Source organism: Larimichthys crocea, chromosome XV, assembly GCF_000972845.2.
Source record: "Larimichthys crocea isolate SSNF chromosome XV, L_crocea_2.0, whole genome shotgun sequence".
In the NCBI taxonomy this organism is placed as follows: Eukaryota; Metazoa; Chordata; class Actinopteri; family Sciaenidae; genus Larimichthys; species Larimichthys crocea.
The window spans coordinates 20,751,404-20,777,516 of NC_040025.1; the positions used below are offsets into that span (position 1 = coordinate 20,751,404).

General features: G+C 40.6%; 3 protein-coding genes across 6 annotated transcripts in view; all 3 read left to right on the forward strand.

Annotated features, from left to right (window-relative positions):
• Nucleotides 1-419: 419 nt before the first annotated feature.
• On the forward strand, nucleotides 420-10,120 carry tp53inp2b (tumor protein p53 inducible nuclear protein 2b). Of its 3 annotated transcripts, none has more exons than XM_027288472.1 (5): nucleotides 420-844; nucleotides 4,559-4,930; nucleotides 5,662-5,973; nucleotides 6,058-6,214; nucleotides 6,315-10,120. In XM_027288472.1, the coding sequence occupies exons 2-5, from the start codon at nucleotides 4,807-4,809 to the stop codon at nucleotides 6,580-6,582; spliced, it is 861 nt and encodes a 286-aa protein (XP_027144273.1). In that variant the 5' UTR covers nucleotides 420-844; nucleotides 4,559-4,806; the 3' UTR covers nucleotides 6,583-10,120. The 3 variants fall into 3 exon arrangements, with proteins under 3 accessions (XP_027144273.1, XP_019112042.1, XP_019112043.1); XM_019256497.2 differs by having other exon boundaries at nucleotides 425-844; nucleotides 5,659-5,973; XM_019256498.2 differs by lacking the exon at nucleotides 5,662-5,973 and having other exon boundaries at nucleotides 514-844.
• Nucleotides 10,121-11,442: 1,322 nt separating this feature from the next.
• On the forward strand, nucleotides 11,443-19,865 carry ggt7 (gamma-glutamyltransferase 7). Of its 2 annotated transcripts, XM_010741575.3 has the most exons (16): nucleotides 11,443-11,729; nucleotides 11,938-12,489; nucleotides 12,811-13,037; nucleotides 13,214-13,365; nucleotides 13,460-13,577; nucleotides 13,704-13,771; nucleotides 14,370-14,443; nucleotides 14,619-14,812; nucleotides 15,404-15,491; nucleotides 16,536-16,663; nucleotides 16,766-16,854; nucleotides 16,964-17,116; nucleotides 17,198-17,312; nucleotides 17,408-17,545; nucleotides 17,637-17,736; nucleotides 18,067-18,239. In XM_010741575.3, exons 2-16 carry the CDS (start codon nucleotides 12,270-12,272, stop codon nucleotides 18,237-18,239), a joined length of 2,037 nt encoding a protein of 678 aa, XP_010739877.2. In that variant the 5' UTR covers nucleotides 11,443-11,729; nucleotides 11,938-12,269. The 2 variants fall into 2 exon arrangements, with proteins under 2 accessions (XP_010739877.2, XP_027144450.1); XM_027288649.1 differs by lacking the exon at nucleotides 11,443-11,729 and having other exon boundaries at nucleotides 12,270-12,489; nucleotides 18,067-19,865.
• A 283-nt stretch (nucleotides 19,866-20,148) lies between these two features.
• Nucleotides 20,149-26,113, forward strand: part of ncoa6 (nuclear receptor coactivator 6) — a 12,922-nt gene continuing 6,957 nt past the window's right edge. Inside the window, exons 1-8 of the mRNA XM_027288650.1 lie at nucleotides 20,149-20,312; nucleotides 21,659-22,008; nucleotides 22,774-22,929; nucleotides 23,062-23,184; nucleotides 23,298-23,420; nucleotides 23,529-24,359; nucleotides 24,493-24,624; nucleotides 25,291-26,113. The exon at nucleotides 25,291-26,113 is cut by the window's right edge and continues 552 nt beyond it. Coding sequence (XP_027144451.1) covers nucleotides 21,699-22,008; nucleotides 22,774-22,929; nucleotides 23,062-23,184; nucleotides 23,298-23,420; nucleotides 23,529-24,359; nucleotides 24,493-24,624; nucleotides 25,291-26,113 — 2,498 coding nt within the window. The 5' untranslated portion in view covers nucleotides 20,149-20,312; nucleotides 21,659-21,698. The remainder of the gene's footprint in view (nucleotides 20,313-21,658; nucleotides 22,009-22,773; nucleotides 22,930-23,061; nucleotides 23,185-23,297; nucleotides 23,421-23,528; nucleotides 24,360-24,492; nucleotides 24,625-25,290) is intronic.

The following is a 26,113-nucleotide window of genomic DNA, read 5'->3' on the forward strand; positions in this document are numbered from 1 at the left end:
ACACAAAAAAGATATAGATAAGAAAGAGCAAAGTCTGTGGTCTAAAGTATACTCAGGAGTTTATATAACAAGCAACAGTTTCAGCAAACTCTGTGACCTTTGTCCTGTAGCTGCATTTATTTAATTAAAGCACCAAGTTGACAATTTAATAACTTTTGCTGTCAACAGATCCTCATCTTTTTCCTGTCATATAGGAGGTTTGTATTTGGAGTTATGTGAGCACAGACCCAGGATCAGTTTACCATCCCCCATGCCTTGGCTCCAAACAGCAGGGATGGTGAAAGTAGAAGCAGATCACGGATCAGTCTCTGGGTGAAGTCACCATTTCCATCTGGGTGCAGGTTGACAGCTCTCTCCCCCCTCCATCCTCTCCCTCTCCTCCTCTTCGCCCAGCCCCCACTCTGTTACCTAGAGGCCCGGCTTGTGGCTTGTGTAATATTCTGATTGGCTGGTTTGTTTGGTGTGGGCGTGGAAAGGGGCGTGACCGGGTGTATTGTGATCTCACAATCAGCTGTTTTGTACGCTCTACATTCTGATCCGAGGATCAGCTGGAGGCAGCAATAAACAGAAAGAAAATCTGCAGCGGAAAAAAAACAGAGGGGAGGAGGTTGAAGAAGAAGAAGAAGAAGAGAAAAAAAAAGCTGCAGATGTTATGATCTGAAAACATCAGTGTAATATTTTTTACACGAAGCCCCTTCTTCTGAGAAGAAAGCCTTTTATTTTTGTATCATGGTGTTTTAACTACCTCACTTAAAAGACTATCTAAAGCTATGCTTTAAGAATTGTTGTCGTTTCTACTGTGTGTGAGATCTCGTTTACAACTTGAATAACATTGCAAAGGCAGGTAAGCTATTTATTTTTCTTCTTTTTTTAAATCTGATACTGTGTGTGTGTGTGTGTGTGTGTGTGTGTGTGTGTGTGTGTGTGTGTGTGTGTGTGTGTGTCTCAAGAGGTGTCAAGCTACATTTGTCTCGGCTGCATTCCTCTTAGATAACCTACTAAAAAAATATGAAATCATACAAAACATGACGAAATACTCAGCTTTGTCTGCCACTGACTCATTACATGAGCTATCTTTGACTGCTTTGTAATGACCTATTATTTAAAAGGGCAGGGATAGATTTGAAAAGCTGTACAGAAACCCAAACCAAACGGCTTAATTAGCTCTCTTCGACGTCCTATATATCCCGATCAATTACATCAGCCTGTATACGTGTGTATTACAGGATACCAGCAGCCGTGTCTTGGTAAATTGCACCAAAATGCTGATGTGGAATCAAGTCGATGGCGGATGTTGATGTTTTTTTCTAGGAGGCGGACCCTGTAGGAAAAAAAAAGAGGCTTTTCTGCAAATATATAGCCACTTGCATGTTATTCTGTGAAATAACAGTGTCATTGCATTGTCAGTCTCCTCTCCAGTCGATGTCTTTTCGTGCAGTGTCGCTGAGCCACAACTGTCATTGCTTTGACCCTTCAGCTGTACAGCTTATACGGATAATTCATGTTTAACCTGGATACCCTACAGAAAGTCTCCTCTCGGTCTCAATCGGTGGCTGTCGACAGCCAGAAGACGATGTTTTATTTTTTTGCAACACCGACTTAATGCTGTGTTTTTTTTAAAATATGTATTTCAAATGTAAACACTGTTGTTGCTGTGAGCATTTTTTCTTCTTCATAACGTCAGTGGGGTTTTCAACTCCAGACGACAGCCGTCGACAATAGCAACCATTCATATATGGGATTTTTTTCCGGCTCAGTGTTTCTAAATGTAGATTAGACATATCGAAACATATAGGTCGAATGTACACGATCATAAAATCTTTTTAATTATTATTATTATTATTATTTTTTTGCTATGTTTGCTATCCAGATCTCCTTTTTTCTCTCCTCCGGTCGTCAAATAGACTGGAGCCTCTCTGTCAGCGTCAGTGACGCGGGTGACACGTCACAGGCGTCTTGTTTTTATTTCGTGAGTCCCCTCCCATCTGGTTCTCCTCCTACTTTTTTTTTTTTTTTTTTTTGCCTCTACTAAGACCAATGTCAGAGAGAAAAGAGCCATAATTTAACGTCATTTTCATATTTTATGATGTGCAGACATGCCTGTAAAATCTTATTTATAGTGTTACATTAATAAAAAAAAAACACAAATAAGACCTGTCAGTGCTCCTAATGATGAAGATTAAGGCAGCATCTCACTGCTGTATGCTATATTTTCAGGTAGTTTAGGTTTAATCTTGTTAAGATATTAAACTAACTAACTTGATTTATTAGTTTATTGGACAAGTTGCTCTTGGATAAACATAAAACATAGATAAAAATTGGTTTATTTCCACCTGCTGTCCCTGGCCAGATGCATCCTAAAATAGAATAGCCTGTCTTAAATTTACATAATGTCATGCCAACATTAAATGCTTTACAGTAGCCCTCTGTTTTTCTACATGTAACTTTATCTCTTAATAGCTGATATAATAGCTTTGCATCAACACATATGCATTATGTATTCAGAAACTGCCTCACCCAGGATATAAATCATATCAGTGGTGGTTATTTGAGCTCTGTTAGTAGTGTCAACAGGTGTACACCCGGCAGATAGCCCTGAATTAACCTGCACGTCCACCAAACTGATAAGTGTTTTATCAGGGTATATGTACTGCATATAGTCCATGTTTAATGTGTGTGTTTTTTGTGGATGTCTGCCACACCTTATGCAAAGCAGGCCTCAGGCTTTGCCACCAAAACTTTGTTTATCTGGATTTGTTGGTCATGGTCTCATGACTTAAGTTTCTGTTAGTCTAGGAATGCACTAAAACAATCTCAGTGCTGGATTGCAGCACTTCAGTTCAAACTCGGTTCATAGTATGTTTTTAGATTTCATTTGCAAAATCCCCCAAATCTAACCACAGGTTTTTAAAATAAGCTTGTACTTATGCAGCTGTTTGCCCCATTTTCTCTCTCGAATTATTTGTATTTCTTCCTTGTTATTTTAAACAGACATGCACACTTCCTTGTTGTAGGTGACTATATTATTACATTTGACATAAGAAATCTCAGGAGCATGTAATGTAGAATGTCTTTTACCTTTATGTCCTTGGTGGCTATGGTTATCCTCCAAATAAGGACAGAAAGTGTCAGCTTCCCAACAAGCATCCATGCATATCTTCTTTCATGTATCTTTGCTCCATATTTAAATCTCACACCTTGGCTCACCTTTTAATGAGTGCTCCTTCATTATTATTAACCTCTGTCACGTCTCGATCTACTCATTTAGCTGTTCAAATAGCTGAATGTCAGCAGCACATATTGGATTTCCAAAGAGGAATTAAAGACAGTGCACACGCTGTGGGTCAAACAGACTGTGGACTTAAATAGGCAATGATGTCAAATTTAAACCTCTACAACTTTAAAACTAGTATTCAAATAAACTAATATACAAAATAAAAAGCATTAAAGATAAAAAACAATCAATATTTAGGTGTGTCTGCAAGTTGCACAAGTATTGGCAGAGGCTTGCACTATGATCATTTCGGTCAATTTTCCTTCTGCAGTCACACAGTTTAAATAATAAAAAATATCTTTGAACATGTAGGGGTTTGTCTTGTGAGCAATGACTGTTCAAACATCTGTTCAACATTACATCATCATGTTCATAGTTAGGCCAGGCCCTTGTCCTTTGCCTCACTACCTTCTGTCGTAATGTCTCTGTGTCTTCTTTGCATTTTAACATTGTGCACACTCACTTTGTTTGACTTGTAGCTTTCTTTGTCTTTGTATCACCTCCTCTCCTTTCACCTCCTCCTCTTCTTCTCAGGCTTGTCCATCTGTCCCGAGACTGTGCTGATTGGTTGTTTAAATATTACGGGGGGAGGGGAGGGCAGCTATTGTGCACCAATAATTCTTTCTTTCTAATTTAATTCAATTCGTCATAAAACACATTCCTATTTATCACTACCCACTGTAGCCCATTGGTGCATGCATACAGTTTAGCTCATCATTATGTGAAAGTTTAAACACTTATAGTCAATATTTCTATATTAACAAGAGGACAAATATGTGTCAGTGAAACTGAGCGTAGCTTTTAGGTCACTGTTTTGGTTTTCCATCCCCCAACTTCTTTCTTTAGGGTGCCTTTCATCAGCCTTGCTCCAGGACATAGCAAGCAGGTGTTGTCGGTGTAAAAACGATAAACAGACTTAATGCTACCTGCTTGACACCAAACGTCAGACAGACAAAGTTAGTGTCTAGCTGGTGGAGCATTTAACAGCTTCTGTTTTGTGTCAACCTTGTTATTACAATGCAGGTCAAAATGCTTTGAGGTAATAGTTAAAAAATAGTTCCAACTTCATGTAATGTGTCCCAAAATAACTTACCACACACACTGCACACTTACTGTGCTTATCTAATGTAGGCCGCAGTAGGAAAATAACCCAATATGTCACTTCTCTTTTTTAAGATGTTTTTCTTAAGAAAATGATGACAGTGATAAGCACCTTATCTTGATAGTGACACTAACCACTCTCTTTTTCTCTCTCCCTCTCTCTCTCTCCCTCTCTCTCTCCAGGCCTTTGCTCCAAACCAAGTGAAACCTTACATTTGCACTAGAGAAGCCTGTCCACTCCAGCAAAGGGCTTCAATTGAGTGAAAAAAAAAAAAAACAACAACTCAAAAATCAGACAAGGAATTGCTTAAAACAGCAACAAGTGATACATAAACACAAATAAGACATTCAAAAAGGCAGCTACAGCTTTTTCTTTGTGGACAACAAAAAGCACCTGAGTCATAAATACTTGATAATACATAAAAGCAGTCATGTTTCAACGTCTGAGCAACCTGTTGTTTGGGGAGGTAGAAGAGGTGGCGGCTGAGCTGAAGGGACCCAACCCCTGTGTGACTGAGGCCGACGAGGAGGGATGGATGCTCGTCAACCTGCCTGGTGAGTAATGAGAGGAAGTGCATGGTTGTGGCTTAAATAGGTCGGTGTGGTAATTTAGAGGCACACCAAACTAGGACATAGTGAAACTGTTTATATGTTGAAAGTAGTTGCTGAGAAATACTCTTGCATGTCTAACGTTTGAAGTGTAGAAGTAATAATGGGGATGATGGGGTGAGGTGAAGAATCAGTCGGGGCGTGGCACAACTACACTGACGCTCTCCTCTCTCCATATGGCTGCCACACCAACAGTGTTGTCTGTCAGATGATGGAAACACATAGTTTTCTGTGAACATACATCTCTTTTCCTCTTTGTTTATGATCTCAATCATGACAAAGGCAATTACTGAGTATGAAAAACTTGCTTTGGTGCCTGTTCAGAAGCCAACCAAACATCAAAAGCAACATTAAAGTACCTCTCAGCAAAGTCAAGACAGATATTATGTCACTGACATAATCAAAACCGTAGAGGGTCAACACAACTAATGATGTGACTCTTTTATGTTTTGTGTTTCCTTACCCCCTCTTCTCCCCCCCCTCCAATTTTTTAAAACACCCTTACATTCCCCACACTGGTATGTGTGCGCGTGCGTATGTGATCCCTTAAAAATGTCCCCCTTCATCCTGCATGGCTTTTTGATAATCTACCCCATTTGCATCATTTTTTGCAACCTCCCACCTTAAACATCTGTCTGTATTGGCGTCTCATCTCATCGCTGCCATGTGCTCAGAAGAATCTGACTGCATGATGCAGGCGGACGATGAGACGGGAGGCCCACTGATTGCACAATCATTTCCAGACAATAACCAATCAAATCATCAAGACACACATACAAGGACTGAATGCCCGACCCTCATTACCCACGCACCTCACAAGCGTCGTAGGACACATAAAGCTCGGGCACGAGGTGCTGTAGCATCAGATCCCCTGTCTTGTCCAAGCACTAGCCCGTCAGACTTGGGTGCCACTACACCCGTGACCCTGCCGAGACGGGCCAGACTGTCCACGCCTTCCTCCACCCCGTCAATGTCCCCTGCCTCTGGAAGTGAGTGTGGGGGTAGCAATAGAGCAGAGAGAGGCTGCATGGATGAGAGCTGGTTTGTCACCCCTCCCCCCTGTTTCACTGCAGAGGGAGCCACAGCAGAGACCAGCCCGATGGAGGACCTGCTCATTGAACACCCCAGCATGTCTGTGTACGTCTCCTCGAACAACTTGTCCATGGTCTCCAACAGCAACCTGTCTGTGGTGGGAGAGGAAAGCATTGTCAGCCTGGCGAGCAGCGTGAGGTGAGAAATGGCACTCTTTATGCTAGCTACACTTGACCTTTACCTGCTTTTTCAGTATCAGAACAACCCATTCTGGCATTTTTTTTCTCTCTCCTCACAGCAGAGTGGCTGAACCAGCTGCTGCCTCTGTCATCCACAGCACTATGCCCACCCGGGTGACCCGTGGAGCAGCTGCCCAGGCTGGAGCTTTGGCCAAGGTCACTCAAGTGGCCAGGGTCCAGCGTAGCAAAGCCCGCATTGAGCGGCGCCATCTGGGCCGCAACCGCATCCAACGCCAAAACCTCACCAGGGAGAAGGTCCCCCGCCACGCAGCCCACGCCAGAAACACCTTCCTTCACCAGCCCTGCAAGCGTAACATCTGCCACTAAACTCTCCAGAAACCAGGGGGCATCATTTACTCTGAGGGCATTAGTAGTGTTAGTAGTCAACTCCAAGACACACATGATTAAATGTACTCATCCACTGCATATTAGCTTTCATTTCTGCATATTATATCTATTGTATCTATTACACTTAGATACCAGTGGACCAGTTTTTTTGGTTTTGGTTTCGTCACAAACTTGATCTGGTAGTTTTATGCCCCATTGTGTTATGAACCGAGCCCTCTGAGTAGATCTGTGTAGACCTTTTATTATACTTATTGTCCATTGCAGTATGCAAAAAACAACAAAAAAGTCTTCAAAATATGTATACAGCTTATATTTAGTAACGATAATGTCTGAAAAACAACAAAAAGTTTTTTTTCTCCTTATCTTAGTAAAATATTGTCTTTTCTTTCACTCTTACTAAAGGCATGTTTTTTTTTCATTAACCCAACTATTAAATCCCTAAAATAATTTGTTAAATTTGGAGATAATGATTTGAAATTTAAATAACCAAGTGTACTTTGTGACTTTTCTGGTGGAAACCATGCAATATAGAGACAAGTTATGCCTCAGAATCATTGCAGAGAAAACAACTCACCGCATCTTCGAAGCTTTATATTACAAGTGCTTTCATTTCATTTTAATTTTTTTAAAAAAAGGTGGAAGGATATACCGTGCGTGATGAGTCTGAGAGGAAAATCACTTCACAATTGTTTCTCCTCAGTTGCAAAAGTAGACATGAGGGTAGACCTGTGCAAGGAAACACAAGCAAATCCTTTACATCATAGGAAACAAGTGTTGTGATATTTCTCTCTTCTCACTTTTAGAAGGATGAGAGCAAGTCGAAGATGGTGAGAGTATGAGCAAAACAGACTAAAGAGTAAAAAGAAATCATGGTATAGTAATATATATAGTATTTAAATGATTGTGATAAATATGAAATGGTCATGGGGAAGTGTAATGTACCCCTCTGTGCAGCCCTTGTTTTATATATTTCATCTGCTTTAAAGAATAAGTTTGTGAACATAAAGATAAATAAATTGATAAGGAGTATAAATGGAGACGGAGGTGAAGAGAGACAGGGCTTGCCTTTGGGTTACAGGGTATGGCAAGTAAGAGTAAGTGCAGAGCGGTATTGATGGCAACTCTTTATTTTGTTTTGTTAGATTGTTTTTTGCTCATTTTATGAATCTTAACATTATTTTATAGTCTCTCTGCATGCTTCCACTAAAGAACGAAAAGAACGCTGGTTTCTGTCACACAATTTGACTTTTAAAGCCAACAAATAATAATAATAATAAAAAAAGATGCTCCCTGTGGATCATACATAGCATAATGATCATTAAATGTGTGGTCTGTAAATGAAAGTATTGTGCCCAGCACACATCAGCCATTTTCATCCGAAGTGTGTGCTGTGATCTTACGTTATCCATGTGAACACCAAAAAGAAAGTATGATCTACGTATTTACACATTAGCTCTTTTCATTGTCACTGAATGGGGCAACTGTTAGGAGAAACGGGAAGAAAAAAGCCTAACAAGACTCATCTTTCCCTTGCAACACATTCAGAACCATCATTTTCCTTATGGATGTGCAACCCATTTGCTCTCTAACATCTACTCCATCACTGTCTGTCCCTCTTTCGTTAGCACATCCAGCACTAACAGTGTCCATTTCAAGATCTAGCTTACTGATATGTATTCAACAACAATAGTAAACAATGGTGCTGAAGTGTATACTAATGTTTGTAAATAATTTGAGACATGGATGTAAGTTTGCACTGTCATACATTTTGTGAGTCAAAGTTTTAGCTGTGTGCTGTGTGCTTGTTTTTTTCTTTTGTGCTTTTTTTTTTTTTTTTGGGAATTTTGATTTTTGTTTTGATTCAAAATTGTGCGTGAGAAGGTGTACTGACACGTTTATGCTAGAAACTCTTTAAAAAGACATGAACAATGGTCATTTATTTGTCTTGTAAATATTACAAAACAATTTAACATCGCTCTGTTAGATGTCAAAGCCTCTCAGGACTTGAGTCCACAACGTCCTGCACAATGGGACTAATGAGAATCCTCTCTCTGCCTCACCTCTGTGCTCATTATCAAATCAAGAGGGCATTTCAGTGGCCAAAAGTGGTGTCATTGCCCAAGCTTCAGTCTCAACTATTTGAGATAAGAACAGCACTAGACTCAGAGTTGATGTGCCATAGGCAAACACTGCCCTCCAGAGGGTCCACTTAGCACAGCACTAGCTGAATGAATGCTGGTGAGGACACAGTACAATGACATGGGTTTTAATATGATCTGTACTGGTGTGTTTAAAAGACAGATTGAGAGTCTGGGAATTCATTTCTGATTGTTTGAAAAATCTAAATGTTTCATTTAGGTTTTGTTTTTTTCGAGATATGAAATATTTATCCCCCCCCCCCTAGAATCACATACCACACTTTCTTCATTTCTGACAATAATCATATAAATGATTGTTTTATTCAAAATCTGTTAATATCTGTTAATTTATTATAATTATGAATATGATCCTTTTTTTCTGTTTAAAGATGACTATTATGTATCCTGTTGATTCCTCTGAATGGTGCAGGAGATGGACCTGAGGTGCTGATTCTAACATGCACACCCACACACAGTGATCTCTACATATAAGCTGCCTCACTCCCGAAGGGGTTTACTCTTCTAATTGATTGTGTCTCCGAGGTTGAGTTTCATTTGCCCGTTAAAAATAGTACACACAGATTGAAAACGGGGTAATAAAGAGAGATTACAGGTGGAAGTGTGTGTGCGTGCAAAATGTAAAGATCACCACAGATACCCATCTGCCGTTGTAAACCTGTCCTGTTTTCCTTATTTTTATTTTTTCCTTTCTCATCAGTGTCATGTAAAAAGGAAATGTGTTCTCAGTATGTTGTGTGTGATTATTGAGAGGTGTGGTTCAAGTGTGAAAGTTATCCAACAGTGGGGAGAGGGAGTGGTCACCAGGTGTGTTGAGCCTATATGATGCGGACAGGGAAAGGATGAGGCAGGAGACAGATAGATTATATATTTAAAAAAAAAAAGATTAAATTAAATGTATCATAAAACTACAATAGAATATGCTTGTATTTTCCCATATAGTTATTAGGACAGTTGTTCACCAATAGGATGTTTTAAATGAAAGGCATTGAATGTCTGGGGAGTTTCATATGTTTTATGTTGTGCCCTGAAATGATGGCAGCTTAAAAACACTTGGGGTTTCGCCTATGTTACATCTTAATTAGTACACCCCTCCCCCCCATAAAAATGAAATATATAGACATATAAAATTTGGTGTATCTGATATCTACAGTATGGTGATTGTGCCTTTCACTATTTCTGCATGGTTTTTGTGATGTACTGATTTTTCCATCCCCAAAGTGGACAGTAGTCCGCTGACAGGCAAAAGACCTATGCAAAAATCAACGGATGGGTTTTTCCAGCATCCATTCAGAATACACAGGTACCCACCAAAAAAACAAACAAAACAACAACAATAAATACTCAGGTTAACACCTGAATCTTGTGTCATTATTTTCATGTGGGAGAGCAGGCGGGAATTTAGGTAAAAATAGAGATGTAAAGAAGTATCAGTAAAATGTGATTAAAGTATCAAAAGTGAAACATTCATTATGTAAGGGAATGTCACCTGTCAACATATTATATGATCATTTCTATGGATGCATCAACATGTAATCAGCGTTTTAATGATCTAGTTGATCAAGAGGAAGTTAATTTAACTAACACATTTGGATAGTTATTTATAGTTATTTGGATAGACAAGAGAGGAGTCAAAAAATTAAATATCAAAAAATGGTACCTCAAGTACCTCAAAACAGACCTTTTTCACAGCAGTCATTTTGAAATATACTGTGTACTGAATAAGTCCTAATTATTGCAGCAGAGACTGAGCCAAACCCTGACCTTGTTTGACCTGAATGGAACTGGACCTTAAATAAGCTTAATAATTAATATTTAATGTAAAAAAAAGGCTGCTGTGAAAAAAAGGTATATTGTGCCTGAATACATGTAATTTGTTACATAACACCATTGTTTACTTTGCAGATTACCCTGCGAAATAGAGGAAGTTTACAGTATGCAAAAACGTAAGAAGGGGGAAAGATGGGTGTGGTAAATGGTGTGTAAATATAGTTCCCGTTTTGACTAATAGGGGCGTGCTCCTATGCACACCATGGCTTAAAGTGGAGACTTGAATAAGTGAGAAATTAAAAGTAAGGAGACATGTCAAAGTGAGTGGGGTGCACAGATTAGGTGAGCCAAACAGAGCAGGAATAATATCACCTTTGTGTGTGTGTCAGACTTTTGTGGTGTGCTGAGACAAAGAAAGTTAAACAAGTTGCCATTGACCTATTTTTTTTTAAAAGGCGGAGAAACCCAGTAAAGAATGAGCAACAATGGGAGGATCAAAAGGGTTTGTAACTGGAGCAGGTATCCTGCAGATCTGCTTTAACCTGTCTGACTGCTTCACATATCTGAGAGACCATGTATGCTGGCATTTTTTCCCGATATCTGTCATAATATTGGATATTGGGAAATGCCTGTCCCACGGATTTAATCATCAGTAGTGGAGATGCGATTCAGTGGATCTTTAAGGCCGGCTACTGTGAAGTAAGTCTGACATTGGTACATAGGCGCCACCACAGCCATCCACTATATTTCCCATGTGAATTCGGCTAGTTTAAGAACATGTACACGTTTATTATAGATCAAAATGATCCTAAATTGCCAGTCGGCCTTTGTTTGCAGCCAAATACTTGAAACATACACGCATAAGCTGACAAGTCTGACCGGTTGCCCTGGCCTGTAACATGAAGCTAACTTCCCTGCCGTGTGACGGTGTCGTGATTCAGGAGCTCTCCTTGTAGTCTTGGTGACGGCGGAGCTACACTCACTTTACCTCAGCTCAGCTTAACTCACCTGTCCTGTTCAAAAACCTAACGCGGAAACCCCCTTAAGGATTATTTTTTTGTTTGACTACACTTTGTTTTTGCAGACAGCGGCGAGCATCGTTCGCATCGCTTTGAGGCGTTTGTCTGAATTAACAGAAAGATGCGTTAGCTCGCTTATGGACACACGACACAACGCAGGATACAGAAACCCTACACGCAGGTTGATGTTCATGTTGTTTTAATATATAATTTGATATCTAATATAAGTTGGACTGTTTTTTTCTGCGCCATACTGTGGCAGACATATTGTCGCATTATATTATTTGCGTTGGACTATGTTTGTGGTGAGCATGTGATGCATAATACGACGTAACGTAGGCTTATTTCCTTGTCCGAAACGAGTTGACATGGTTTGTTATCTTTTGCAGGTGACGACTGGAAAAAAAAATGCATAATCATTCGAACTACACATGCGTGTGTTGGCCTAGCAGAAATATCCTCTAAGAAAACTGCAGTGATCTTGGGAGTAAAGGGTGCTAATATCATATCACACAAGAAAAAAAAAAACTACAAATCCCTGCAGGAGGATTGTGACATAATGAGATATTAAAGATCCTATCGAGTAAGTCATTCACATCATCTGGATGACAGGTGTGTGTAATTACCAGATGTGATTGCAAATATGGATTTCCTGCTTTAACACCTCCACGACCCTCAAGATAAAGATAAGTTAAAGTGACCGCAGGGTTTAACTGTAGCCATGCACAGCCCTGCTCCTGAAATTGTAGCAGGGTACTCAAGTGGATGTGTGGTGGATAAAGATGCCAATCCGGAGACAACCTTGGGGAGTGCCTACTCTCCGGTGGATTACATGAGCATCACCAGCTTTCCCAGGCTGCCGGAGGATGACATGGTGTCTGGGGAAAACACCCTAAAATCACGTAAAGATGATGACAATGTCCTGAGTGAGCAAGATACAGGTGAGTCAGACACAATAACAACAAAATATACCCACCCACAAACTTTTAAGTTGAGTGTGTGCATGTGGATTCAGGCAGCAGCATTATTTTCCAGTCAAATTTCCAGGTATTGCTCATTGTTGCAAATTGTTTCTAAAGGTTGAATTTCAACTAGGGCTGCAACTAATTTTGTCCTCCAGTAGGCATGACCTCTTGAAGCTGACAGGTTTTAAATTGAATTTGGTGTGGGAGAACAGGACATATTGACCATATTAAATGTGTGGTTGTCCTGTGATATCTTGTTCAGTCTAAGCCTTTTTTTGTTTGTGTTACTTGTTCCAGACCCGGATCTGTTCTTGAAGTCAGCTCGCCTCCAGCGTCTCCCCTCCTCGGCTTCGGACCTGGCTAGCCATGATATAGCATCGCTGCATGAGACCACCAGAGACCCCTTTACAGAAGACTGTGCCTGCCAGAGAGATGGACTGACAGTCATCATCACAGCCTGTCTCACCTTTGCCACGGGAGTCACTGTAGCTCTCATCATGCAGATCTACTTTGGAGACCCACAGGTAGGAGTGTATGTGTGTTTGATGCTGTTGTACTTTTGCAACCATGTTGCAATAGTGTGGCTTTTGTCAAATAATTATAGGTGATCATAGGATTAGGGTGCTCTCCCACACAAGCCCAAGTCAGTTCAAAAACATATCAATGATCTTTCCTGCTTTGTTCTCCTGTTTCATGTTAGGTCTTTAACCAAGGAGCAGTGGTGACAGATGTGGCCCAATGTACATCTCTTGGCTTTGATATACTGGGCAAACAGGGGTCCAGTGTTGATGCTGCCATCACTGCTGCCCTCTGTTTGGGAATTGTTCACCCTCACACTTCTGGTATTGGAGGGTGAGTAATATAAATATGACTTCTTATAAACAGGTTGTTCTCATACTTATTTGAATATGAATACAAACTTTGTGCTCTGATTTGATTTTTTTAGTGGTGGAGTTATGTTGGTGCATGACATCCGTAAGAATGTGACGAGGGTCATTGACTTCAGAGAGACAGCACCGTCTGCCATCCAAGAGGAGATGCTGCATAAAAACCTTAATGTAAATGTAAGACGTTTGTTTCGATGTATCATTTTATAACAGTTTGATGGTGAATATGAGAACAGAAGAAGCCTTTTTGTTCATGTTTAGTGCCGTGGTTAATGTGTGCACCTTGTTCTCGCTGCATTTTAGCCTGGCCTGCTGGTGGGAGTACCAGGCATGCTCAGTGGGATGCATCAGGCACACCAGCTCTATGGAAAGTATGATAACTAACTATTATGTATTACTGTTTTTATTTGTTCAGTCTTTCCACATCAATAGTTGTTGCCCTGGGTTCTGGACAGTCTTATTTGATATTGTTTGTTTCAAATGTCTTATTTCAAATACAACAGAATATATTATATTATTTTTTATTTTTAAAGGCATATACAGTATGTCTGTCAGTGCTGACAAAACATGTGCCTTGTCTCTGTGTTCAAAGCAAAATGACTGAGATCTCATAGTAAAAGTATCACCAGCTGCTCGAAGAATAGACACTGTGGGTCTTTTTTTAGCCAGCGTGTTGGGTTGCAATTACTCTGATGCTGTGTAATTATCCTGATACTGATGCCTCAGTTGGTATGAGGGTGATGCAGATACAGATACAGATGTAACTAACTTATCCATGTACTGTATATTAAGTGTTATGCTAAAAACATTTTTTGCATTATCTTTTTGGAACAATAATATGAAAACAAGTAGTTGAGAGTGTGCATATATATATATATATATATATATATATATATATATAAATATAAATAAAGAATATATTTTTACATGTGAACTAAGCCACTCTGTCATGACTTTTAAATCCCCAAGAATGCAGTGGAAGGATGTGGTTACCATGGCAGCAGATGTGGCCAGATATGGATTTAATGTTACCCATGACCTAGGTAAGTACAGTGTAATGTAGCAGGACAAATCACTGGGTGAAGTCTCACTGCTCCTGCGATTAAAACATACCAGCACTATCGCCTGGCCTCAGTGTCACTCCCGAACATCATGAGGTGAAGTCATATTTGAAGATAAGGTGTAATCTCATCTGTCTTTTCCTCTCTCTCTACCTAGCTGAAGCTCTGGCTAAAGTCAAGGACCAAAACATGTCTGTTGCATTTCGGGATTTGTTCCTCCCCAATGGCCAGGCTCCCCTCGCTGGGCTGCTCACCAGACGCCTTGATTTAGCAGCCATCTTAGATGCTGTCGCAGTTAAGGGGATATCAGAGTTCTACAGTGGAAACCTGACGCAGGAAATGGCAGCAGCAGTAAGAGAGAATATTTATTTTTACCTCCCCGTCTCCAACCTGATTATATAAGTAGTCATGAATTCTGCATAGTCTCCATGGAGAGTCACTTTTACCACTTTACTTTTACCAAAACCACTCCAACAAGCAAAAGTCCTTGTTGTACTTATCTTACTATATCTTTATCTAATCTAAAATACGTAAATGCAAGGGCAAAAGATTAGAAACACTTTTCAGTATAATGTAGTCCAGTACGACACAGTCTTTAACTGTGACAAAGCTCTGCTGGGCTGTTCAGAATCAGAAAAAACTTTATTGCCTGAAATTTGAAATTTGCCTGAAATTTACCTTTTTTTTTCATGAAACTTGAATCCATGGTTTACATGAGATGCGGACAGGCATCACAACACATAAATGGACCATAATCAATGTTAATATCAGGCATTTGCACTCTTAATTATTTTTTATTATTATTAAATAATACTGCAAATTCCAGTCTCCTTTTTTTTTTAAATTTAAACCATCCTCATCCTTAAATTTGAAAAGATAGTAACTTAATATCATGTATCTTAAAGACTAACGCAACTAAAGATCACTATTCAATTCTGATAGGTGCACGCAAGGGGTGGAGTGCTCACAGAGGATGACTTCGCAAACTACAGCACAGTCTTACAGCAACCAGCAGAGATCACCTATCATGGTAAATATCTGTATTATTTACTCTGCAAAGAGAGGAAGGACACATACATTAACATAAAACTCACCTAACCTGATGTTTAGCACTAACTAACTACACATAGAAGCTGCAAAATATTCAGCTCATTGAGGCCTTTACTGGAACTTAACTTATATATAGAAAATATAGTAAAAAACATACTCTCTTAGATATGAATATCTAAGCAATCTGACTTACACCTGTTGCTTTGTGAGGGTCTTAAGTCATGTGCCTGCCATCTATCTGCCCCATTGTCTCCAATGTTAACTGATGCTAATTTTCAGGAGACGTTCCTAACTCACTCTTTCCAGCTTTTTCACACCACCACCATTTTACTGTAACACCTACTATTTACATTACATTACATTACATTACATTGCATTTAGCAGACGCTTTTATCCAAAGCGACTTACAGAGGAGGACATAAGCTGAGAAAGGTGTAAAGGAGCACAGAGTAGTTGTTAGTTTTGTTAGGCAGGGAAGCAGTCTCGAAACAGAAAGGTTTTTAAAGGTAGAAAGGGAAATACTTCATACTCATTCAGCTGCTTCTTTATACAGAATTAAGCCAGTAAAGCAGTCCATAGTATCTCCCGGCTGTTCATTAAGAAATACTGAGGTCAGCTTTTCAGCAGCCAGCAATCCCACCACGAGTTATTCAGAAATTACATTCTGTAGTTTTTTTTCTAGTGTTCCTGTAAATACAAATTATTTACATTATATCCTATATTTAATGACCAAAGATGTGTCTGGGGTTGAACCATGTATGCAAACATGATAGCTATGACCCCCATCCTGTATAAGCTGCATGATAAAATGTTCTTATTCCTCACATTGTTCTGTTTGTCTCAACTGCTATATATCGCATTCTTCATGTGAGATCATTAACTATTGCAGTTTTCCTTTTGCATTACACTTGCCAGTTACTAAATTCTTGTTAATGTTCTGTTTTTATTTTATCACTGAACTGATCCCATTTCACGATAGACATCATTACATTTCCAATCACATGATTTGTTGGTGTTTCTGAAGGACACCATGTGATGGCGGCCCCGGCCCCACATGCTGGTGTTGCCTTGATCACTGCTCTCAACATCTTGGAAGGCTACAACATTACCAGCCAGGTGCCCAGGAATAGCACCTACCACTGGATTGCAGAGGTAGCACACAAACTGCTTCACCAATATACAGTATAAACAGTGTGTAATGTGCAGCAATTCATGATTTTTACTTAAATGTTGCATTTTGCATTACTCTCCCAGGCTGTAAAGATAGCTCTTGGCCTGGCTAGTGGGCTAGGAGACCCCATGTATGACACTTCTGTCTCAGAGGTTGTCGCCAAGATGCTGAGGTAGAGATCACCTTACCTTGTCCTTTTAAAATATATAATGTGTATATCCATCCTAATTTGGTAAGACATTTTCATGGAACCATGCCCCTTTGTTGTTTTCACCTCCAAGTAAATCACAGGCTTCCCTGCTCCGCCAGATGATCAACGACTCTCAAGCCTTCCCTGTCAGCCATTACACTTCATCATTTACCTTAGAGAAAGGTGCAGCGGCTGCCCAAGTCATGGTCATGGGCCCAGATGACCACATTGTATCGGTCATGAGGTATGCCCCGTTTTAACTTAACTGCTGTTCAAATCCCAGTGATAGTTAAGAGTGGAAAAAAGCAGTTTTCTTTTGTTCCAGCTCTCTAAACAAACCATTTGGCAGCGGGATCGTGACTCCTTCAGGAATCCTCTTGAATAGCCAGATCTTGGACTTCTCCTGGTCTAATAAAACAAAGAACTCATCACCTAACCCGGTAATTGTGTATTTTGTTTAACTGATTCAGTATTGATTGATTGATTGAAGTATTTATTTATTCTTGTGTTTTTTTTTTTTTTGCTTTTCCTGTAGCATAATAGCATCCAGCCTGGGAAGAGGCCTATGTCCTTCCTGATGCCCACAGTGGTGAGGCCTGCTGTGGGGTTATGTGGCACATACGTAGCTGTTGGATCTTCCAATGGAGAGAAAGCTCTCAGTGGCATCACACAGGTTATTTAATTACTGGATTAATGACTGATTGATTAATATATGTATGTGTTATTATTCTATATATCTAATTCTGTTTTCTGATTCTTCACAGGTGCTGATGAATGTTTTGTCTTCACGTAAAAATATGAGTGACAGCTTAGCGTATGGAAGACTCCATCCACAGCTGCAGCCCAACACCCTCCTGGTGGACGGTGAGTTTTTCCTATTGATCCATCTATTTTGTATTTTGATTCAAATATAACCAATAGTAATTACAAAAGCTTTGATTGTTCTTTTTGATTTAATTTCCAATTACAGTTGTTATTTCCTGCTATTAACATGCAATATGCAACCGGATATGCCATTTAGATAAAGAACAACCTAACAGTGAACTTGCAAGATCACAAAATTATGAGATCACACGAGAATCCATCTTGTCAGGCTTCAAGCTATGCACAATTAATCGCTCTCCATTGACTTTGTATTGCATGTAGGTGCCTCCTACATCATCCTCTCTCCCACTGCCTTTTTGTCTCCTACAGCTGAGTTTCTAGATGAAGACATGGAGCTGCTGCAGGCTAAAGGTCACAAGGTGGAGAGGACAGAGGTCCTCTCATTGGTGGAAGGCACCCGGAGAACCAATGACCTCATCATTGGGGTGAAGGACCCACGTAGCGCTGATGCCTCTGCCCTCACTATGTCCAACATGCCCTAGTGTACCCCTGCCCCCCCATATCACACATTATGAGGAAGGGGTAAGAGTAACATTGTACGATTGATGGTTAGTGAGGGAGCAAGGAGGCTCTTCTTCCACTAATGCGCTAGACTTCAGTTAATGGCAAAGTACAGTTGTTTGACAGAAACAAAACTGTCAACAAAAAGACACGCAGCTTTGTGTGAGATGACTTTGTAGGAATCTGATCTGAATAGTTTTTTTCCTTTGCACACACAGAACTACAAATGATCACCATCTTACATACCGATGTTAGTATGACCTCTCTCACAGTGTCAACCGTCCCAGTGTAGACAGTGTTCATTACTATAAGTCACTATAACCGGCATTGCTATAGTGTCCGAGTGTTTAAAATCTGTCGGTCCCTTAATGCCATTAGTCTCCATTGTAAATTATGCAGAGTAGGGCATAAAGATGCAAGGCATGTTCATAAATTCAGATCTGATGCATTCCAGTTCAATTTAAAAGAAAGCAATACGTTTAACAGGTTTAGCATAGATTTTCTTAGTGGCTGTGAGAAAAATAAAATGGAAGGTGTAATGGCTTTTTAAGCTATCTTGACAAAGTTGAGAGGCAGCTACTTTGTGGCCAGTGATTTACTGTATTTAAGAGTGTTACACGCTGAATATAGGATCAGGAAATTGATGATGGACATCTTGATTTGGTATCAAAATGTGCCAACATGAAAAAAGTAATGATGCCACACCTGGACGCCACCATTTACTACGCATGCATGGTCCTCAGTGCGTTCAACCCAACTTTCTGCTCTAAAATTCTTCCACTGCATTTCACCGATATTCTAAATTACTCATAAAATCACATGGAATGATGAAGGAAACTATATTTAAATATGTGATTAAGCTTAAGTCTGTTCTGAATTGCACACAGAGGCCGAACCATTTACTGTCCTGCTCTTTATAAGGTGTGTAACTAATTGGATGTTGTTTGGTACAGCTGCTGGAGATTTAACTGTTGCGAACAGTGGCTCCTTGGGACTATGTTAACACATTATTTAAGTACGTCATACAGAATTACAGTAGGATCTTCGCATCTCAATTTATTTGCCTTTTGAATAAAAGGATTTGCTTCAGTTTTACAGATGTTAAATATTACTAAGAGGAGAATACATGTATTTAAATACTTAATTTAAGAATTTTTACTTGTTACATGTTTTAGTTCTTATCTAAAGCTTGTGGCTTATTTTTTTAATTTGGAGTGGGGATACTTGTTTTAGAACGGGAATAATTTTATTCTTTCCAGATGGATTGAATGTAATTTGTCTATTTTTATATGGACATTTGTTGAGATGTGTACATTATTTCTACTGTTTTAACACAATGCATCCAATCAGCAAATTAAGTTGTGTTTTTGTGTACTATTTTAGGTAGTATAACTGAAGTAGGAACCAACGGTTTCTGTAAAGCTGTTACTTTGTAAAAGCAACTGATCAAACATGTCCTTAACCTTATTCTATCTGCTGTTGAGCAATAGTGCAATATGACTGTTAATGCTTGTGTCCTGTACTGTAGAGTACCATGCCCAACATTTGCACAACATTTGATGTTTTATTTCATTGTGCATTTGCATCTGGTTTTATTATTATTATTTTTTTTAAATCAGTACTTTCCAAACCCAATAAATAAAATGTTTGCACACATTGCTGAAGAATGTTTGCCCCTTTGTTCCTCCATTTCATTTTGGTTTTATTTTTTAGTTGGATCCTTTACTTCAAGGACCAAAGAAAACTGTAAGCAGTGAATTCTGATTTTTAAAAATTTCATTTAAATGGAAATGTGAAAAAGCAAAGGAAACATAGCTGAATCTGGTTTTGAACTATTTAAAGTTCATTCTTTTCTTCTTTTTTTTTTAACTATATTTGTGTTTTATGTTGTTCAAAAGGATGTTGTTTCTCCTTCCGCTTTGGGGTTTTATTTTGTAAAGCCATCCCGGAAGCAGTTTTGTTTTGCTTCTGACTTGCTTGTGATTCATGTTTTGTTAGCTAATCTGGCTAGCAGATGTCGACTGCTTGAACTTCTTTTCAGATGAATATATGCGGTAAGGCTTTTGCTTTTCTCGTGCCTAATTAACTTCTGACGGTGTGTAGCTAAATAAAGCAAACGAACCGAGGAGCTAATCGGCTGTGTTTCAATGCATTCATGATGAATTAACTGCAGCTAACTCAGCTAACGCTTGGAGCTTTTTCGGAGGAGCCAGCAGGAACCGCCTCGACATGAATATTGTCCTCCTTCATAATGCGGTGCCTGCCTGTAAATGTGTTAATATGAACTGTAAGTGATGTTCGCATCTGCATTAAAATGCACAGAGACGTAGGACACGGGATATTGTAGTTCTCCCTGCCGACTTTTAAACTCGCTGCGTTAGCTTTCGTTTGCGCTAAGGCCCGAGCTGCTGCTGCTGCTGCTGCTGCTGCTGGGCCGATCATGTTAAACAAGCCAGCTGCCGGTTATAGGAGTGAATGTATACCTATAATGTCACCTTATTTGACATGAATGCAAATCACACTGCAGTTAAGACATCTCAAACACCCGCAGTCTCCTTTTTATTTGGTATCTAATCCTACTATTGAAGTTAAGCATCGCCGGTTACAGTGATGTCACTAACGTACAGGTGTGTTAACGTTAGCCTTACCTCGATAACGTCATCTATTTACTTAACGTGGACTACATGTTTGAAGCTTGTAGCCTACGCCGCTGAAAACCTTAAGTTAGCGACCTATTTATTTATCTGATGATCTATAAATCAGTTTTTCACTTCTACAATAATTATTATGTTAAAATCAGCAAAGTAGCTTTTCACATACCAGGAAGATGTCTTAGTGTCATTGTTGCATAACGAACATTAAGTAAATTAAGCATTATTAGAAAGCTAAAAAATGAAGTCCTAAAAATATAAACAACATAAATAAATTGTACTGTTTTAAAATGAAAAGAGCTGTGCAGGAATATACAAAGTATTCACCAGATGTTCACAGAGGTATGCAGAATATTTAAAATGTGCAATATACAAGGTAGATGTTTGAATATAAGGTGGGCCTTTAATGTAACTCACAGAGTCTGTATATCCTACGTTGATGTAACGTAGGTCTGGGTGGGTGGATGGTAAGAGTTGTGCCAGAGGGAGCCCTGTGCCCTTGTTGATGAGGCCAGTGGCAGACAGGAAAGATACTCTTTCTGTGCTGTGAGGTTTCGGTCCCGATGGACCGCAGCCTCCTGCCAGAGGGCAGTGTCTCAAAGAGTTTGTGTCCAGGGTGCGAGGGTTTAGCCACAATCTTTCCTGCACGCCACAGAGTCCTGGAGAGACAGAAGATTGCAGCTTTTTTTTTTTTTTGCAGGTTTTATCCACTTTATTTTGACGTCTCTCTTTCTCATGTGCACTTTCAGCATAAAACAGTTCAAACGCCACTCCTAGTTAGAGGGGAGGATGGCACATCAACATACCCCACCTCAGCTGTCCCAGAGGACAGAGTACCTGGAAACTGATAATGACTCCGACAGGGACTCCGGTGTCGGGGAAGATGCTGGGGACGATGCTGACAGTTGCCATGGAAGCACAGTGGCACAAGGAGAGAGAGAGGGGAGAGAAGTCAACAAGCAAGATGGCATGGAAGAAAACAGCGGGGAGGGAGGAGATTTTACAGTTTTTGTCGCCTTCCAAGGGAATATGGAAGATGAGGATTTCACACACAAACTTGACACTATCCTCAGCGGGATACCAAACATACTTGATATGGGTTAGTTTTTTTGATTTTATTCAATTTTATTTTTAATGTCGGAGAGAAAAAAAACAATACAGGCGTTCCTGAAAAGTGTTAATATGCTGACAAACAAATAGGAGCTACCCAGTACAGTTATCCACAGATGGGCCACTGTACAGCTCCTGCAGTTTATCAAGGAATATGTTAACAGACTTTAGTCCTCTTTTTAAAAATGAACATACTCTTGGACCTTTTTATTTATTTTTTTATTATCACAGTAGATGTGATGAACAAAAGATGACACTGTAATGTCAAAATGTGAATATTAAGACATAGATAATGGGGTGAATACTTTGAATACTAATACAAAATTAACTTTTGTCCATCAGCCAAATGGCTAGTGAATGTTCAAATTTTACCAGCCGCTTAGTAGATTACTATTGCTTATGGCTTTTGGCTTTGTACCCGTATTTGGCTAGTGGATGATGTCCTGTTTTTTTTTTGTTTTGTTTTTTGTTTTTTGTTTTTTTTAGCACATTATTTTTTTTATTTTAGCACTTATTGTGTTCTATATTTGTACTCAATTTAGATACATTTGTAGACATTTGTTTTCATTTATACGTTGGAAAATCTCTTGTTCTGCATGTTGCAAATTATGCATTTGAAACGTGCCCCAATTTCTTCTTGTTAATTTATTTCAAGCAGAAGTTTTGTGTGTCCATCCCTTGTCCTTGTCCATTCAAACCTTTTTCCATTTTCACTGTAATTGCAACTTGTGTTCATTCATTGTCCCTCTTCAAGGCTCTGAGGCGCTACAGCCACAGCATGTGGAGCCGTGGAACAGTGTGCGGGTTACCTTCAACATTCCTCGGGATGCTGCTGAGCGGCTTAGGCTGTTGGCCCAGAACAACCAGCAGCAGCTCAGAGACCTGGGGATTCTCTCTGTGCAGATAGAAGGTAACAGCACAGCCTTAAAACCAGGTTGCACAAGATAATGTTGTTTTTGTCTGTGGCACTTCAAAATAAAGGATACAAACTAGACCTTCTGTAGTAAATGTTAGTTATACATGTCCCCTCTTTGGTTTTCAGGGGAAGGGGCCATCAATGTGGCTGTGGGACCAAATAGAGGACAAGAAGTCAGAGTGAATGGACCAATAGGAGCACCTGGCCAGATGAGAATGGATGTCGGCTTTCCGGGTCAACCTGGTCCAGGTATTAATTCACATTCATTAGTTGGTCATTTTATTCTGTTTTTAGTCACTTGATAAATATTAACTATTTGCCTGTATACACATAATGATTTAATATGCACATATTTCCATAAGGAGGCATAAGGATGGCTAATCCATCGATGGTTCCCCCTGGGCCTGGCATGGCAGGTCAGGCTATGGTACCAGGCAGCAGTGGACAGATGCATCCTCGTGTTCCAAGACCGTCTTCACAGACAGGTTCAGGTCTTTATTTCTTGTACGTCAAACGATACATGTTATTATTTTGAATATCTCGTAGCTTGAACAGTGCAATAATAGAAAAAAATGCACCTTTATCTCTGACAGATGTGATGGATCCAATGATGCCAGGTGGTATGTCAGTTCAGCAACAACAGCAACTTCAGCATCAACAGGCTGGTCCCCATGGCTCAGGCCCAGTGCCTCCTCAAGCGGCCCATCACATGCAGGCTTTACAGGCCGGGAGACCGCTCAACCCTGCTGCACTGCAGCAGCTACAACAACAGCATCACCAACAGCAACAGGCCCAGCAACAAGCTCAACTCTCCCAGCTTGGACCTAGACCTCCATTCAACCCTTCAGGCCAGATGGGTGTGCCTCCTGGCTGGAACCAGTTACCTCCTGGGGTCCTCCAGCAACAGGCCGCCCAAGGAGGCCCTGCCTGGAGAAAGCCCCCACCCCAAGGTCAAATGGTTCAACGCCCACCTTCACTTGCTACAGTTCAGACTCCCAGCCATCCTCCACCTCCTTACCCATTTGGTAGCCAGCAGGCTGGCCAGGTATTCAGTGCCATGGGACAGGGACAATTACAGCAACAACAGCAGACAGGAGTGGGTCAGTTTGCCGCGCCGCAACCTAAAGGTCCACAAGCTGGCCCTGGTGGTGTCGCAGGACCACCCAGACCCCCTCCCCCTCTTCCACCAACTTCTGGACCGCAGGGCAACCTCACTGCCAAGTCCCCTGGTTCCTCTTCATCTCCTTTTCAGCAGGGTTCACCGGGGACTCCTCCCATGATGGCTCAGCGACCTACAACTCCACAGGGTTTTCCCCAGGGTGTTGGATCACCAGGAAGAGCAGCCCTTGGCCAACAGCCTAACATGCAACAAGGATTCATGGGAATGCCCCAGCATGGACAGCCTGGTGCCCAAGTTCACCCAGGTGGGTTACGATTGCTAACGATTTCTCGTTGGATTGAAATGCACAGCCAAAACTTTTATTTTTTGATCATCATAAAAGATGTTAAAATAACTATGATGTCTAAGATAACAAAATCAATCAATACTGATGACAGGCATGTCGAAGCGTCCCATGGGCTTTCCAAATCCAAACTTTGTCCAAGGTCAGGTGAGTGTCAGCACTCCAGGAACCCCTGGTGGAGGACCCAGTCAGCAGCTACAGAGCAGTCAAGCGATGACTCACACAGGTAAAATATCTACAAAACTTGTTGGGAAATTAAAATGGTGTGAGATGAGCAGGGGCAAATACCTGATTTAGCATTCAAAAAGATGTGCTCTTCACACACACTAAGATCCCGTAAATTTCGTAATCACGTGCAAAGAGGCAATATATTTTACATTTTTAAAAATACACTTTTGTCATAGCACTATCTTTAAGATATGCATCTTGTTAAAAACAACTCCTAAAAAAACATTAATTGTGTATATTGAATAAGATACACTACTGCATTAACCTTTATGCAGTTAACTGATCTGATATGATATGATGTGGTATGATATGGTCATGGCAAAATGAATAGTTGTAGGCCTGACGTTTGAGAACAGTAAATGGTAATTGTTATCAACAGCACATAAAACTGTTTAATTGTGTAGCTAGTGGACTAAAATGACAGGGCTAATTAAATGTAATGGTAACTCCAATGTTTCTGCATTTACTGGGCACATAAACTAATGACATCAGGAATCTTTATCACAGCTTAATCTAATGCTTTCACTAAGACAATCAATTGTCATTTAGATTTCATTACATGCTTTTGGTGTGCCCATTTGTCACACTGGCATAACGTGCAGTTAGCAGCTTATTACCTGTTGTGAAATGCATTTAGGTCATTGTCTTTTTTCCTCTTCATCAGGAGCTCAGGTGTCAGTCTCCACACCAAACTCAATGCAGGGTCCACCCCATGCCCAACCAAACATTATGGGTGTACAGAGTAACATAGCAGGTCCACCCCCTGGCACAACTGCTGGGCCTAGTATGGGGCAGCAACAGCCTGGTCTCCAGACCCAGATGATGGGCCTCCAGCATCAGGCCCAGCCCGTGTCTTCCTCCCCCAGCCAGAAGGTTCAAGGCCAGGGTGGAGGTCAGACTGTCCTCTCAAGGCCCCTCAATCAAGGGCAGAGGGGGGGGATGACCCCACCTAAGCAGATGATGCCTCAGCAAGGCCAGGGGGTGATGCATGGGCAGGGTCAGATGGTTGGAGGCCAAGCGCACCAGGCCATGCTCCTACAACAACAACAACAACAACAACAGCAGCAGCAGCAGCAACAACAACAACAGCAACAACAAAACATGATGGAACAAATGGTCGCCAACCAGATGCAAGGCAACAAGCAGGCATTTGGAGGCAAGATTCCAGCTGGGGTCATGCCTGGCCAGATGATGCGTGGCCCTTCTCCAAATGTTCCTGGTAACATGGCTCAATTCCAGGGCCAGGTTGGCCCACAGCAGATGACTCCACAACAGCAGCAACAAATGGCTCAACTCCAACAACAGCAGTTACAACAACACCAGTTGCAACAGCAACAGCTACAGCAGCAGCAACAGCAGCAGCAACAACAACAACAACAACACCAGCAAATGAACCAGCAACAGCCCCAGCAGGTTCCCATTGCTGGTAATCCTAATCAAGCTTTGGGCATGCACGGGCAACAGATGAGGCTCCCTGCTGGTCACCC

Excerpts from the sequence above, each read along its gene's own strand:
- tp53inp2b (XM_019256497.2), top strand. The coding sequence starts at position 4,807 with ATGTTTCAACGTCTGAGCAACCTGTTGTTTGGGGAGGTAGAAGAGGTG. Across the intron at positions 4,931-5,658 it reads GATGCTCGTCAACCTGCCTG|AAGAATCTGACTGCATGATG; the intron begins GTGAGTAATGAG and ends CCATGTGCTCAG. Across the intron at positions 6,215-6,314 it reads AGCCTGGCGAGCAGCGTGAG|CAGAGTGGCTGAACCAGCTG; the intron begins GTGAGAAATGGC and ends CTCTCCTCACAG.
- ggt7 (XM_010741575.3), top strand. The coding sequence starts at position 12,270 with ATGCACAGCCCTGCTCCTGAAATTGTAGCAGGGTACTCAAGTGGATGT. Across the intron at positions 14,444-14,618 it reads TAATGTTACCCATGACCTAG|CTGAAGCTCTGGCTAAAGTC; the intron begins GTAAGTACAGTG and ends CTCTCTACCTAG. Across the intron at positions 15,492-16,535 it reads AGCAGAGATCACCTATCATG|GACACCATGTGATGGCGGCC; the intron begins GTAAATATCTGT and ends GTGTTTCTGAAG.